Here is a 17470-nt window from a genome sequence, read left to right as displayed (position 1 = left end):
AATGTCTCACTATAGCCAAACATTGAATGTTTTCAAATCACCCAAACAAATACGCATTTCAATAGTGTTCAAATACTGGCATTGTGGAAACCTGAGATGTAAGCATATTAACCTAAGTTTGATTGTTAAAATCTTGAAGATTCAAGACAAGACTGAAAACACATATGTTTGTAAACGTCTACAACGGGTAATGTTTAATAATTATTTTAAATGAAGCAGTGAATAAACAAGGGTTTCGGGTTTCAGGTAGATAGTCGGCATGGACTGTCTGCCTTAAGCAGCAGTGCCGGGCTCTGAGAGCACCGACTAAACAATAATCCTAATGAAGTGAAACTGACAGTTTTATGTGTGAAAGCAAGGGCAGGTAGGTAGGTTTTGACCCAATCACTTTATTTACTTCTTAGAATCCATTGTTCGTATTTTGCTTATTTCGGTTTTCGAGCAAAGCAGGAATCTAAGTGAATCACATAATTATATTTGCATATTTGTTTTGAATATTGATGCTGGATGCAGTTGGCATACTGCCCTGTACCACAGCCACATGGTGATATGCTGCCCTGTACGACAGACACATGGTAGTATACTGCCCTGTACAACAGCCAAATGGTAGTATACTGCCCTTTACAACAGACACATGTTAATACACTGCCCTGTACAACAGCCGCATGGTAATATACTGCCCTGTACAACAGACACATGGTAGTGTACTGCCCTGTACAAGGGCCACACGGTAATTTACTGCCCCGTACAAAAGCCACATGGTGATATACTGCCCTGTACAACAGCCACATGGTGGTATACTGCCCTGTACAACAGCCAAATGGTAATATACTGCCCTGTACAACAGACACATGGTAGTATACTGCCCTGTACAACAGCCACATGGTAATATACTGCCCTGTACAACAGCCACATGGTAATATACTGCCCTGTACAACAGCCAAATGGTAATATACTGCCCTATACAACAGACACATGGTAGTATACTGCCCTGTACAACAGACACATGGTAGTATACTGCCCTGTACAACAGCCACATGGTAGTGTACTGCCCTGTACAACAGACACATGGTAGTATACTGCCCTGTACAACAGCCACATGGTAATATACTGCCCTGTACAACAGACACATGGTAGTATACTGCCCTATACAACAGCCACATGGTAGTATACTGCCCTGTACAACAGACACATGGTAGTATACTGCCCTGTACAACAGACACATGTTAATGCACTGCCCTGTACAACAGACACATGTTAATGCATTGCCCTGTACAAGAGCCACATGGTAGTATACTGCCCTGTACAAGAGCCAAATGGTAATATACTGCCCTGTACAACAGCCAAATGGTAATATACTGCCCTATTCAACAGACACATGGTAATATACTGCCCTGTACAACAGCCACATGGTAATATACTGCCCTATACAACAGACACATGGTAGTATACTGCCCTGAACAAGAGCCACATGGTAGTATACTGCCCTGTACAACAGACACATGGTAATATACTGCCCAGTACATCAGCCATTAGGCGTTTTCTTTATTTTAATGGTCATTTGATAAAGCCAGTTGTTGTTTAACGTTATATTGGTTAGAATGTGCTCTTAAATTTAAAGCTTTAACAAATGTTATTTGTTATACATGTACATTTTTTTAAGCGCCTTTGAACGCACAATACTGTATGAAAAGGGCGCTATATAAATTTGGTATTATTATTATCACACCAAAAGAACATAGCTTACAATTACTGAGACATACAAATATTGGCTCTATTTATGCCTGTATTTGGTATGTTGTGACCCACCTGCATGTATGCAACTGCAGCCACCTGAGGCTGGGGGGACAACATGCTTTCCAATAGGTTGATGATCACCACCACAAGCACATCGCCTTCTGACACACTGAAATAATTCAATAGTCATGTATTGTAGAATTTGCATAAACCTGTATAATATCATTCATAAGTCAAGATTCCTTTCTATCAAAGTCAATGTAAAATATAGTCTAAACTTAAGAGGTGGTTCAATTCAAACAAGCCATAATTCTTCAGGTTATATATCAGGTCATATATGAGGACATGTCATAAAAATTTATGAGCCATTTTACCTCGCAGCATTTCAACCTAACAATGATATAACACTTCGCTCCATAAATCACAATTAACACCAACTGATAACATTTTTAAAGCAATTATGGCCAATATAAACAGTAAATGTGTTCAAGAATTTCACAGGTTCATTGTGTGCCTGAATCATTTAGTGATTTGTGGGACACGCAATGATTGGACATCCAATCCAGAAGGGGGTACTCTCATTTAACATGCCTAATGATGTGCAGGCATCAGCACTGTTCATAGTAAATAATAATAACCAATTTAATAGTAAATTTACACTAAGATGGAGTACAAACATGTAAAAAGTATGTTCTGAAAATCATTAGAAAGTAAAAGTAGATTTCTGTGGATAATCAACTCATAGTCCAGCAGAAAATTACATATACCCGACATTGAGGTGTATAGTAATGTTTTAGTTTTTTTTTTGTTAGAGGACATGCTACTGATAAAGAATCCAAACCATGCCAAGCTGGAACCTTTTTTTTTAAGAAATCAAAGTTGGCTTTCAAGATGGCCGTCGTTTTCAGCATTTTAATGTATGTGGTGACAAAATCATGTCTTTATCAATTATTTTGGATCTTTCAGCATAAAATAGAATGATGTTATAATGGTTTATGTATTGGAATCAAAATCAAATTCCCGATTATACACAAGATGGCTGCCAATATGGTTGCTTTGGCAAATAATTGCAGTTAATATTCGATTCCACTATATTGAATCTGAATTTTATGCTATACAAACTGAACTAATTGTATTTCTGAGTGACATTTTGTGAAGACCATTCAATATTATCCACTAAAATCTCTTAAATGTATTATTTTACCAATACATAAAGTGATTACAGAATAGGTAACCATACGTAACATACAAATGTACTGCATAATACACTAGGCGCAAAAATCATGTACACATATTCCTAAAGCACAAATGATTTAAACCAGTTTGATTTCCATCAAGTGAGCATTGACTACACAAATAAATTAATTACAATTCTTAATAATGTTCCTTATATATTAAAGAATAGTTTTCACAATTTATATCCTTTGATGAGAGAAAAGTGTTTAAAGATTACCTGTGGTGTCAGTGGTAATGCTTCTGGAAAATAGTGGGTTGGAAGAGCTGCTTGAGTGAATATCCACAGAGTGTATGGAAATTACGAATAGCAACAAAGGCATTGTTGTGCAAGGTATTCAGTGAAAATAATTTTCAGATTTGATGATTGTATCTTAAAAACATAGCATCTGCCAGTCGTATGTCTAAATTGTGGGTTTCCTATAATGATGTATGTTAAGCAGAAAGAGAATATGATTTGCCACTGCACTTGGCATCAGTTAAGCTCATGTAACCATACTTCTTTGCCGCTGTACACTACGCGAGATACCGCCTCTATTATCTAAAGTCAATGAAGAACAAGATGCGTTTGTGAAACACAATGTCCCCGTATATGACGTTTGACCTTGTAGGATGACCTTGACCCTTCACCACTCAAAATGTGCAGCTCCATAAGATACACATGCATGCCAAATATCAAGTTGCTAGCTTCAATATTGCAAAAGTATTCATAAAATTAGCGATTTGGGCCACATATATTTGACCTCTGACCTTGAAGGATGACCTTGACCTTGACCTTTCACCACTCAAAATGTGCAGCTCCATGAGATACACATGCATGCCAAATATCAAGTTGCTATCTTCAATATTGCAAAAGTACTCATAAAATGAGCGATTTTGGCCACATATATTTGACATCTGACCTTGAAGGATGACCTTGACCTTTCACCACTCAAAATGTGCAGCTCCATGAGATACACATGCATGCCAAATATCAAGTTGCTATCTTGAATATTGAAATACTGCAAAAGTGTACATTAAATGAGCCATTTTGACCCATATATTTGACCTTTGACCTTGAAGGATGACCTTGACCTTGACTTTTCACCACTCAAAATGTGCAGCTCCATGAGATACATATGCATGCCAAATATCAAGTTGCTATCTTCAATATTGCAAAAGTTATTGCAAATGTTAAAGTTGGCGCAAACCAACCAACAGACCAACCAACCAACAGACCAACAGACAGGGCAAAAACAATATGTCCCCCACTACTATAGTGGTGGACATAAAAAGCCTGAAAGCACACAAGACAAGTTCTTCAAGGGTGAGCAGGTCATGAGACATGTGCCGGGGCCATGGAATGCCATACGGAGCGACATGTTCATAGATACGTTTATGAGATATGGCTACACCAAGAAGGAAATCATAGGTTCAGCACTTAAAATTCTCAAGGTTTGGAGTTTAAGTCTGCATATGTGCAGAAGGTTGGAAGGAATTCTGAGAGAAATGAGCAGTCCCAATTTAGCAGACACTGATGAACAACACAACAAAGACAAGAGATGTGTTTGTCAGAAACACAATGCCCCCTATTGCGCCGCTTTGAAGCCATAAATTTGACCTTTGACCTTGAACGATGACCTTGACCTTTAGCCATTCAAAATGTGCAGCTTCATGAGATACACATGCATGCCAAATATCAAATTGCTATCTTCAATATTCAAAAAGTTATAAAAGTTTAACCAAGGTTAAAGTTTTGTGACACACACATACAATGACTGACTGACTGACTGACACAATGACAGACAGGCCAAAAACAATATACCCCCGATCTTTTGATCCGGGGGCATTAAAAGCAGGTGAGGATTAAAACAGATGCTAAGGATAATTCAAGTATTAGGAGAAAGTTGACACAATGTAATCAGTTGTATCAAAGCAACATCCATCCAGTCTAGTGAACATTGTGACTGGAACAATAGCACTAACATCTGCTAATGTAGATCAAGCAAAAGATATTGGTAAAACCCAAACGATGGAATTTGAAAACTCATGGCCCGACCCTAAAAAGGTTGAAACCCAGATTTTGTCTAGAAAACACATTTAGGTTTCTGACACTACACCAAAGTGTATGACATCAATCTCATTTATAAAAGTGATAGGCTTGCATGCTAGTTCTAGGGCAACTATGGCTTTGTCACAGACAAAACGAATACCCCCACATGCCGCATTGACACAGAATATTTTGCATGTTGTCTTCACAAAAAACAGCGGACACCATGCTCAATGTTTAAAACGCACTAAGTGACCCAGTGACCTAGTTTTTGACCCGGCATAACCCATATTCGAACTTGACCTAGACATCATCTAGATACAACTTCTGACCAAGTATGGTGAAGATCGGATGAAAACTACTTGAATTAGAGAGCGAACAGCATGCTCAATGTTTAAAACGCACTAAGTGACCCCGTGACCTAGTTTTTGACCCGGCAAGGCCCATGTTAAAACTTGGCCTAGACATCATCTAGATACAACTTCTGACCAAGTTTGGTAAAGATCGGATGAAAACTACTTGAATTAGAGAGCGGACAAAATGCTGAATGTTTAAAACGCACTAAGTGACCCCGTGACCTAGTTTTTGACCCGGAAAGGCCCATGTTCGAACTTGGACTAGACATCATCTAGATACAACTTCTGACCAAGTTTGGTGAAGATCGGATGAAAACTACTTAAATTAGAGAGCGGACACTTAATACGGACCGACAGACAGACCGACCGACTCCTATATACCCCCCTAAACTTCGTTTGTGGGGGTATAATTAACATTAACCAAATACTAAACCATGAAATGGCTCCAGTACATACTGCTAAATTTACTGACACAGGGGAATAGTACATACCAAATATGTGCTGAAGAATCAATTTAAAGTAGAAGTGTATGAGCAGCTTATTGAAAGCAAGATTACATGTTCAGTAACAGATGGATCTGCTGTCCTGTATGTCATTCACTGGCCCTAAGACGGAAAGATTTGTGACTTTCAAATGAGTTGATGTAAGACCCAAACTTTTCATTGATATTTTTGGCAATTAGTACATTAATCCCCAGCCACTAAGATAAAAATGCAACTTCTTACACTTTCGACAAACTGTCAAATGCATAAAAAAAGCAGGTGGCTACCAATTAGCAATGTGTGTTAAATAAACAAAAAAATGCTTTCGTGTAAAGTAAACTGTCACTTGCCAATATCTCCATAGCGACCGACGAGTGCACTGGTAAGATGTTTATCATGTGACTTTCACAGCATCATGGGGGCCATTGTTTTCTTGAAAGTTGTGAAATCGTTGATTGTTATTATTGAAATGGTCGTTGTTAGCCTCTTGCAAGTAATACAATATTTTTTATTTTATTTTGCAAACCGATGACAACGTACCATGCTCAACAGAAAATTCTGCAAAAAATATCTTATAATTGTATTAATAAGTTTATGCATGCTGTTTTGTCAAATACAAATTATTCGTTATCAAACGTTATACATTGTATTATGATAATTAAAAAGATTTTGTTAGTAAATCGACTTTTGGGAATGTAAAATGACTGTAGCATGTTGTTGTTTGGAGGCGAGCGTTATTCGCAGGTAAAATATATAGTGAAATCGTTCGGGGGATAATCAATGTGGTCGTTATGGACAGGTGGTCGCTATTCAAAGGTGGTCGCTCGGGCAGGTTGGACTGTATACATTTTCTCCAATGGTCAGGATTAGGTCCATATGTTCTTGTTATACTATATTCTGCATATGTATTATTGAAATTCACTTTATCAAACACTTATTAAGCACTTTTATGTTACTAAATTGTATTATTTTTTCATATTCATTATTCTTATGAGAAAATTTAGATATAATCTTGGTTTTAGGAGCAATTTTTGAACAGCCATTTTGATTCTGGCAGCCATTTTGGACGCTATCTTCAATTTTGTTATATTGCACACGTTTGTACTTTGTTATTCATATTTAACATGCATATCAATATCAAAATTACATTATAATACATAAAATAATGCACATGTAAGACCGTAAATTGCCGTTATCTTGAATTTCTCAAAAACCCCAAAGATACCAGCCCAGCATCATTTGGATTCTTTATCAGTAACATGTCCTCTTACAAAAAACACTTAAACATTTACTATGCACCTCCATGTTGGGTTTAGTGAAAAATGGCCACTTTTCTGACATAATAGCACATTAATCTGCATTTAAATGCCCTTTTTGTGTAGTGACATACCAAAATTGTTTGTTTGACACATAGAACTGGCTCTTTTTAACTTCAGATGGAATTATAATAATCAGTTAATAAAGTTAAATTTGGCAAACATCTTTTATATGAAAGACAGAGCCCAAGTCTATGACTCCCATTGAATTAGATGTATTCTAAGGATAAAATGAAGGAGTAAGTTAATCATCAATATAGATCTACAAAGCTGGATATAGGGGCAGAATATTCTTTTACACAGCCAAAGATAAATAAAGATCTAAAACCAAAAGCAAGTGTATTTTCTATGTTGTGCAGGCCTCACATAATATAAAATAAATGGTAAATGCTATACTGATAAAAACATCATTTTCTGACATGTTAATTGGACAATCGACATGAGTAAGATGCAGGCTAAAATCCTCTAACCGGCCAAGCTGTGCTATGGTGAGCAGTAAGGTCTCCTGAACACGAGTGTTGCCGTCTGCCTTGGCGCGTATGAAGGCCTCACGAAGCTTGGTTAGGATCAGCTTGTTGGCGTTGTCAACGTCCTCACACGTCTGCTCTTTCAGCAGGTGCTCTATCACCTTGCTAAAGGAACATTGCATACCATCACATACCAGCACAGGGCAGGCCTTGAAAAATCCACTCGACCCTCGAATTTGCGAGTGAAGTTAATTGTTGGGCAAGTAAAGTTTGTTAAATACTTGACCGACAGAGCGAGTGCTGTTTTTCTGGTTGAGAAATATAGATTCAGTTCTAGAACTCCTGCCACATCGATACAAATTGGGAAGTTTTTTTCGAACAAAAAAAAAAAAAAGGTTAAGTACACAAAGAAACTGCACTTTTGTTTTGAGAATGTAAATGACGTCATGGGAACAGTAAAAATAATTTTTGACATCGGCTGCGCTCGTTTTGAAGATGTCAGGAAGTTTGTAAATTGGAACTAATCGATATTTCTCTGAAAATTCTAGATAAACATTTTCTTCATTTCAAGCTTAGTCCAAGTAATTACGGCAAATTGGGACTCAACTTGCGTAAAACACTTGCTCAATAAACCTTTTAACTCCACCTCCATTCTCTGCAAGAGATTCAAGAGGGGGAGCTATGCACCTGCTTTTAATTAATTGGACGATTGCCAAACAAACGATTGCTTTAGCACATTGCTGAACAAAGGAAGCCAATTTTGTCGGCAAGAAAGGTGTTGCTGGCTTCAGACAGGAATCCTTTGTCAATCAAACTGTCAATTCACACAGAGTGCAAATTTTCACAAGACTTATACTGATGCCATTGACTCTTTGTTTACAATTTCAGTAAAAAACTAGAGGTTTGTCACAGACGTGACGTATACCCCGACGTGCCGCATTGACACAGACTATTTTGCATGCTGTCTTCACAAAACAAGAGATTCCAATTTATGGTGATTTTTTAGAATTATAATGCCATTATCATTTATGGCCATTTCGACCTTTGAACTCTTGAATTCTTTTGCATGACATGCCGTCCAAATTTATGGCCATTTTTTTACTTTTGAACTCCGAGTGTGACCTAGACCTTGGAGTTATCGACATAATTTTTTCGCATGACACATCGTCCAATGATTGTGAACAAATGTACCAGGTTTTTTTTAAATCTCACAATTAATGACATAGTTTTTGCCCTGACAAGATCATTAATGGCCATTTTTGACCTTTGAACTCACAGTGTGACCTTGACGTTGCAAATATAAACGTAATTCTTTCGCGCGACACACCGTCCAATAATGGTGAACAAATGTGCCAAATGATTTTAAAATCTCACAATGAACAACATAGTTATGGCCCTGGACAAGCTCATTTATGGCCATTTTTGACCTTTGAACTCAAAGTGTGACCTTGACCTTGGAGATATCAACGTAATTCTTTCGCGCGACACACCGTCCAATGATGGTGAACAAATATTCCAAATGATTTTAAAATCTCACAATGAATGACATAGTTATGGCCCGGACAAGCTCATTTATGGCCATTTTTGACCTTTGAACTCAAAGTGTGACCTTGACCTTGGAGATATCGACGTAATTCTTTCGCGCGACACACCGTCCAATGATGGTGAACAAATGTGCCAAATGATTTTAAAATCTCACAATGAACGACATAGTTATTGCCCAGACAAGCTCATTTATGGCCATTTTTAATCTTTGAACTCAAAGTGAGACCTTGACCTTCGAGATATTGACGCAATTGTTTCGCGCCTCACACCGTCCCATGTTGGTGAACAAATTTGCCAAATGATTTTAAAATTTAACGATAAATGACATAGTTATGGTCCAGACAAGCATTTTGACCTTTGAACTTCAGTGTGACCTTGACCTTGGAGATATAGACGCACTTCTTTCACGCGACACACCGTCCCATGATGGTGAACAAATGTACCAAGTCATTTTAAAATTTAACGATAAATGACATAGTTATGGTCCGGACAAACTTTCGGTTTAAAACGCACTAAGTGACCCTGTGACCTCGTTTTTGACCCGACATGACCCATATTTGAACTTGACCTTGACATCATCTAGATACAACTTCTGACCAAGTTTGGTGAAGATCGGATGAAATTTTCGGGACAGACAGACCGACAAAGTGACTCCTATATAGCCCCCATTACCAGTAATGGGGGTATAACAACAACACTAGTTTACATTAAACTTTAGATTTAATTATCAAAATACATCAAAAGTGAAAATGTGATTATATAAATTTGCGTCATTTAAAATACGAGGGCGAGTGGTTCTGGAGAAATTGTTCAAGGCCTGCAGGGTATGTGTGCACCATCTTACAAATGCACACTGGTCCTTACAAACTTATATCCTCTGAACAGCAATGGTATGTATGAACAATGACTTGATTACATAAGGTTGTAAACTTAACTGTCATAATAAACGTGTTATCCTTGATTTAAATATAACATATTAACCAAGATTTTAATCTTTGGTAGATTAAATTCAAAAGTGATTACATTAAAGTGAACAATTCTTGAGGATCCAAAACAAAAAGAACCTTTGAACATGCATATTTCCCAAATGTCCCTCTATCTGCATCCATTTTATCAACCTAGATAAATTACTTTTTGAGTTGCTGCAAAGATTCTAGTTCTTTCTCATTTGTGTTACCATATAAACCAGAATGTTTGCTTGATTCAAGAACTGAAAAATAAAGGTGAAAATTTCTTAACATACCTGTGTCCCCGTTACCAAGTTTTATAAACCCAACTTAAGTACAAATGTACATTTTTATGGTAGGATCACTATTTGCCTGACCTTTTTCACTCATTTTAGTAACCATAGCAACCACGATTTTTTGTCGGAAAAACCCTTGAGTACTGTACATATTCCCCTCATGGCCATGTATTAACATACAGAATTTTATCAACCTAAATTGAGTTCTTTGTGAGTTATGACAGGATCAAGATTCTCACGAACATAATAGACAGATAGAAGGACAAGGGATAAACCTCTAGTGATCTCAGCTGAAACCTCTAAATATCAGCTCCATCAAGTGCCCAATGCTTGAGGAATCTAGAAATATACTTGGCACACTCTGTTTAAACAATGGTTTAACAGACACTGATATAATTTACAAACCTGATTAACCTTTCATCCGCTGTTGGCCTATATAGTCGTTTTACCATAAACAGATTGATAGCGCTGATCAAGACAATTGTTTTTATAGTGACCTTACAACTACTTTCGATTTCCTTTGTTGAAGCCAGGCAGAGGTAAAATCTTTACATTTGATTCATATGGCCCTAGTAAATTGATATTTAAAATTTCATCATCAGATTATAAATAGAATTCACATATGATAAGCAGATGCTTAGCATCAAAAACACACTATCATTCTTAGACAATTGAGAAAAATGGTGGCGGATTTGGATTATTCTGACATGGAACCTGACTCTTCTTTATATGATTTCGATGAAGTACAATTTGAAACAAGAGCTCTGCGATCGGATCCAGATGCCCCCCAAACAGGGCCTTAACACAGGCAACAAAACTGACCATAAGAGTTTATATTATCATATAAGTGTCACAGAGACTTTGACCTTTGCACTAGTAAACCCAATTTCAACTGTCTACTGTCCTGGGCCAATGCAAATGTGGAGTATCAAGCCAATTGGTCAATTTGTTGACAAGTTAGTGATCTGAAACGATATTCACACTTATTGTGACAGTGACCTTGACCTTTGACCTAGTGACCATAATTCCAATAGGGGTCATCTACTGGCAAAGGCCAATGCACATGGGAAGTATCAAGCCAATAAGTGAAACAGTTTCAAGTTATTGATTTGAAACAATTTCACACTTAGTGTGTCAGTGACCTTGACCTTTGACCTCAGTTTCAATAGGGGCCATCTACTGTCCAAAGCCAATGCACATGGGAAGTATCAAGCCAATCCGTCCCTCCGTTCACAAGTTATTGATCGAAACAATTTTCACTCTTAGTGTGACCAGAGCTCCAGATAAGGATTTAGTCTAAAGGGTATTTCACCCCCTGATATTATTGTTAAAGCGTATTTTACACCTTTGTTTCAGCAATAAAGTGTATTTAGGAAGATTTAGGGGTATTTTCTATTTTCATAGAAAACTGACAAAGTTTATGGGGTGTTTAATCTAGAAATATTAATATTTGTTATTTATATTATTAAATGCAAACAGAATGAATTTAAAATGGCGATATCAACAGACTTTCTTTAAAAATATTCCCGCAGAAGCCGCTGGTCGCTTAAAACATCCCTTTTTTTATCCACAAACATGACATTCTATACATAGATGGTGACGTCACTACCTTATTGTCAGTAAGACTGGTGTGTACACAATGCAAACCTTATGGACCGCCATTTTTATTACAAGTTTATTTTGATTGACTTACTTTTGCTTCAAATGTTAACTTACACTAAAAACTCAACTGGATTATTGGTTAAACCGGTTACGCATTTTAATCAAGTTAAAATACGTACCAAGATTTGTATTGCATTTGGTTACGTACTGGGCCGATTTTTAATGCGTTTTCATATTTTTTTCAACGCTTAAATACGCAGATACGTCTCTTATCTGGAGCTCTGAGTTTGACAGTGCGCTTGATCTAGTGACCCCTATTTTAATAGGGCCGTACTGACAAAGGCCAATGCACATAGAAAGTATGAAGCCAATTGGTCAATCTGTTCAAAAGTTATTTATCAGAAACAATTTTCACTCTTAGTGTTACAGTGACCTCAACCTTTGACCTAGTGACCAAATTAAAATAGGGGTCATCTACTGGTAAAGGCCAATGCACATGGAAAGTATCAAGCCAATCACAAGTTATTGATCGAAAACAAAATGGTCTACTGACAGACACATCCAGCAAAAGAATATACACCATCTTCTTCGAAGGGAGGGGGCATAATGAATAAAAAGAGGGCCTGAAAGGCCCAATGTTGCTTACCTGAGATACAATATATCATCAGAACAAATGTTCTGACCAAGTTTCATGAAGAGTGAACTCTAAATGCAACTTTTAGAGTGCTAACAAGGTTTCACTATAGCCATATAAGGATAACGTCCCCGCCCCCTGGTGGCCACGTTTTTCAACCAATCTGAACCATTTTCAGACTCGTCCAAAACATTATTAGGACAAATATTCTGACCAAGTTTCACAAATATCGGACAATAAATGTGGACCATAGAGTGTTAACAAGGTTTTAAGCCATATACAGCCATTTAATGAAAAATGACCCGTCCTCTGGCAGCCATGTTTTTCAAGCAAATGAAACCATTTTCAAACTCTTCCAAGACTTCATTGGGAAGAATCTTTTCATGATGATTTGAGAATAAATGTGGCCTTTAGAGTGTTCAAAAGGTTTTTTATAACCATATCAAGAAAAATGTCCCCGCCCCTGGCGGCTATCTTTTTCAACAGACCAGAACCATTTTCGAACTCATACAAGATATCATTAAAACAAATGTTCTGACCAAGTTTCATAAATATTGGACAACAAAAGTAACTTTTAAAGTGTTAACAAGGTTTTACTTCAGCAATAAAATGAAAAATGCCCTGCCCCCTGGCAGCCATGTTTTTCAAACAACCTGAACCATTTTCTAACTTGTCCAAGATATAATTGGGACAAATCTTCTGACTTAAATTTCATTAACATAAATACAAATTTTTCTAGTAAAATTCATTTTAATTAGTAATTACTTACCTGATATCATATGCTTACTTATTCCGATAGGATCGTAATTTATCCGGAATTTTTCGTCCGAGGAATCCCACACTTTTCAGAAACCCGTCTAGTAGGACAGAGCGGTCACATAGTGCCGTGTAGCCGCACAACCAAAACGGGACATTACCCAGAATCCACTCTTATTTCAATAAAAAAATATGAAATATTAGACGAAGAGCGGGGTGGGAGGTGGGACTTACCGATATCAGGTAAGTAAATAACTAATTAAAATGAATTTTACTAGAAAAATTTGTTTTAATAGCTTAATTACGTTACCTGATATCATATGCTGAATTTGCAGCTGAGGCGGGAAGGTTCGCGAAAATCTCCCCATCACAGCGGAACCCATATCTCGGGTTCTCAGCTAATCTTCGTTATTACGGTATTAACTTAATTCACGGATAAGCGTAATATACCTATGCCGTAGAAGATACTACTGTTTGTGCAACCACAAGGGGGCCCAACAAATACAAGTTGTCCTGTTGGCACTCCAGAGAACGAAGATAAAAAGATGAAAAAGTAGTCTGATTCCTCCAGAAAGCAGCTTGAAGCACGTCAGAGAGTGGGGTATGATTAATATATGCCCACGAAGCCGACATTGCTCGTAATTCATGCGGTCTAATCTTAAAAAGGGATGAATCCCTTGAAGAAAGAGAAGAGTAAGCCCTTTTTATAGTCGAGGCTACCCAACGGGAAATAGAAGCCGCAGACACATCGCCCCCCCTTTTAAGGGAATGAAGAGTCTCTTACGAGAACCTCGAATAGACTTAACTCTACTAAGATAGAACTTCAAAGACCTGACAGGGCAGAGGAGTCTATCTTCATCTTCATTACCACAAGTTCTAGAAAGACTTGGGACCTTGAAGGGTTTAGAAGCCATAGAGGGGAGTTGATTTTAAGCAAGGAATCCTGGCTGACACAACAAGGTGACAGAGCCATCGGAGGAATCAAAACGAAGATGGCTTTCTTCGATAGAAAGAGCATGAATTTCACTTCTACGTTTGGATGAACCCATGGTAAGAAGGAAAACGGTCTTCCAGGTTAGGAACTGTAAAGAAGCCTGATTAAGGGGTTCATAGGGAGCTTTAATAAGCGATCCAAGAACACAAGCCAAATCCCATTTGGGGGTAAGAGAACGAGACACAGGACGTTTAAGTTCCATGGCTCGGATCAGTTCCGAAATGGCTGGGTCAGCACAGACTTGTGATGACTTACGAAAAGCCAAGGTATGCGAAAGCACAGATCTGTATCCTTTGATGGAGCTAAGAGAAAGTTTCTTATCATCAAAGAGATAGATTAGAAAATCCGCTATGCGTCTAGCAGAGGGATTGAGTGGATCAATTTTCCCTCGAACACACCAATTAGAGAAGAGTTTCCAGCAAGCATCATAGACTGCTCTGGTGGACTTTCTCCTTGCAGAGGCAACGAGTGTTGAAGCCCTGACAGAAAAGCGTTTCTTCTGCAGGGATTGCCTGATAACGGCCAGACGTGTAAGTGGAACATGTCTGGATCCATGTGAAGTCTGCCTCTCTGAGATAGGAGATCTGACCTGTGCGGGAGTTCCCTGGGAAATTCGCACAGGAGACCGAGAAGGTCGTTGAACCAGGATCTCCTGGGCCACCAAGGGGCTATCAGGAGGATCCGGCAAGAGCTCACCCTGATTTTCCCTAAGATTTGGGGAATTAGAATGGGTGGGGGATAAGCGTAAGCGTCCAGTTGATCCCAATCGAACGAAAGCGCGTCTACCGCCCACGCTGCTGGTTCGTACACTGGACTCACATACAGAGGAAGTCTGTGGTTGTCTCTGGTCGCAAACAGGTCGACCAGTGGATAATCGAATGTGAGGAATATCTAATTGGCCACTTCCTGATGAAGTGTCCACTGATGGAAGTAACTGGTGTTTGCGAGACAAACCGTCCGCCAGGGCGTTGAGACGACCTGGTATGTGTTTGGACAAGAGAGAGACGTTTAGGCTCTTGCAAAGAACAAGTAATTTCATTGTTTCCAGATACAGGGAGTGAGAGTGTGTCCCGCCCTGTTTCTGGATGTAAGCCACGACTGATGTGTTGTCTGTCGATACCATCACACAGGAGTCCCGAAGATGTGATTGGAATTGAGAAACAGCTTCAAAGACTGCTCGCATTTCGAGATTGTTTATGTGCAGGAGAGACTCATGAGGAGACCACAATCCTGATAATGTCAGGCTGCGGGGTTCCAGGTGAGCGCCCCAACCTTCCATGCTCGCATCCGTTATGAGATGTAAAGACGGTTGCGGGGAAGAAGCGGTACTCCTGCCAACAGGGTCTCCTCGTCTAGCCACCATTGAAGGTGAGGGACTAAGGACGGAAGGATGGGAATCTGTGTGAGCAGATTGTCTGGAGACCATTTCCATCGAGCTGAGAGATAGTGCTGAAGAGGACGTAGGAAGAGACGTCCCAACTTCACGAAGTCTGCTACAGAGCTCAGGATACCGTTGAGTGAGAGGAAATCTTGAGCTGTGATATGAGATTGGGACAGCACCCATCTGACCTTCAAAAGGAGGTCTGATATACGTTGCGGTGAGACCCTGACCCGATTGATGTGGGTCAGAAAATTCATTCCCACGAATATGAAATCCTGAGAGGGAATGAGGTCTGACTTGGCTTCATTGAGAAGGAGTCCTAAAGAGAGGAGCTCCTTCCAAGAGAACTCTAGGTGTAGCAGAAGCAGTTGACGATCGAGCTGGTGTAAGAGCCAATCGTCGAAATACTGAAGCAGTTGAACCCCGTGTAATCGGAGGTGTGCGCTCACTGCGGCCATGAGTTTGGTGAAAACTCGTGGAGCCGTGGCCTCGAAAGGAGAAGCGCAGGTACTTCCGGTAGTTGGGATGGATAGGAACATGGAAGTATGCATCTTCCAGGTCCAAGGAAACCCCCCATTGCATGGGTTTGATGGAGCGCCGAATGAAGGCAGGAGTCTCCATCTTGAAAGTAGGTTTGACTAGAAACGTGTTGAACACTTTTAAGTCTATGACTGGTCTCCAGGAGCCGCTTTTCTTTTGAACAAGGATAGGGCGACTGTAAAATCCTGGAGAACAAGGGTCGTGAACCCTTTCTACCGCCTGTTTTTCCAGGAGTCCGAGAATGGAGTCTGGAAGTTGTGGATGCGGAGATACCAGATCTATTGGGACGCGAGAGAGTGGGGGCCTTTTTTCGAATTGAAAAGTGAGGCCTTGTGTGACAAGAGAATGAACCCACGCGTCCGAAGTTATTTGGAGCCATCGATTTGCGAAGTGCATAAGTCTGGCCCCGACTGGTACCTCCGGCATCAGAGGTTGTGGCGGTAGAAAGGGGTATGACCTAGGGCTGACCTTTAGGAGGTCCACCCTTGCCGGAAGAAGGATTAAATGACTTCTTGTCCGCATTGGGTTTGCCCTTACTCCAATTTTGTTTTACAGAAGGCTTCCGATAGGAAGTTGTTCTGTTCTGAAAAGGAGGCCTATAAGTGGGCTGACGTGGAGCAGACGGACGCTTAGTAGGGAAACTGTCCCTTTTAGCGTTCTTGGCCGGTGGGGCTCCTGGGGGCTTAGAAGCAGGGCGCTTAAAAACCACAGGGCGCTGGCCAGAGTTGCTCCTAGCTAAGGAGGCATGTATCTGATCTTCACGATCAGCAGTAAGTGCCGACTGTATCCTCCCTCCGAAAAGAGACTCTGCTGTTAGTGGAGCAGTTCGAAGGGAGTTTACGCCTGTTTCCAAAAGGAAATTATTGGGCAAGGAAGAGAGGATGAGGTCTCTCCGAAGCCTTAACATCTCAGACATAGAAGACGCAGCATTGTGAGATAAACACTGCGTAGTACGTGAAAGATGTATCAACAAGGCCCGGAGCTCCTCTGGGATTGAATCAGAGAGCTCCCAAACCAAGTCTAAGGCTGTGGCTGCCATGAGATCTAGCTGGTTAGCCAGACCTATGGAACGGCGTTCTCTCAGCTCCCAATTTTCCAACAGGGAAAAAGGGACTGATGCATGGGTAGATGATGAAGGCATTGTAAGTGACAGCT

At 39.5% G+C, this 17470-nt stretch overlaps 1 protein-coding gene across 3 annotated transcripts in view; it reads right to left on the bottom strand.

The window, feature by feature from the left end:
• LOC127832548 (serine/threonine-protein kinase ATR-like) overlaps positions 1-17470 on the bottom strand; it is a 272751-nt gene that overhangs the window by 108940 nt on the left and 146341 nt on the right. For all 3 annotated transcript variants that reach the window (XM_052358060.1, XM_052358059.1, XM_052358062.1), the window contains exons 24-25: positions 7624-7785; positions 1810-1906 (exon numbers count right to left, since the gene is read on the bottom strand). In XM_052358060.1, coding sequence (XP_052214020.1) covers positions 1810-1906; positions 7624-7785 — 259 coding nt within the window. The remainder of the gene's footprint in view (positions 1-1809; positions 1907-7623; positions 7786-17470) is intronic.

This window comes from Dreissena polymorpha, chromosome 5, assembly GCF_020536995.1.
Source record: "Dreissena polymorpha isolate Duluth1 chromosome 5, UMN_Dpol_1.0, whole genome shotgun sequence".
NCBI lineage: Eukaryota > Metazoa > Mollusca > Bivalvia > Myida > Dreissenidae > Dreissena > Dreissena polymorpha.
The sequence above is the reverse complement of the archived record's forward strand: the minus strand, read 5'-3'. Positions and strand labels throughout refer to the sequence as shown.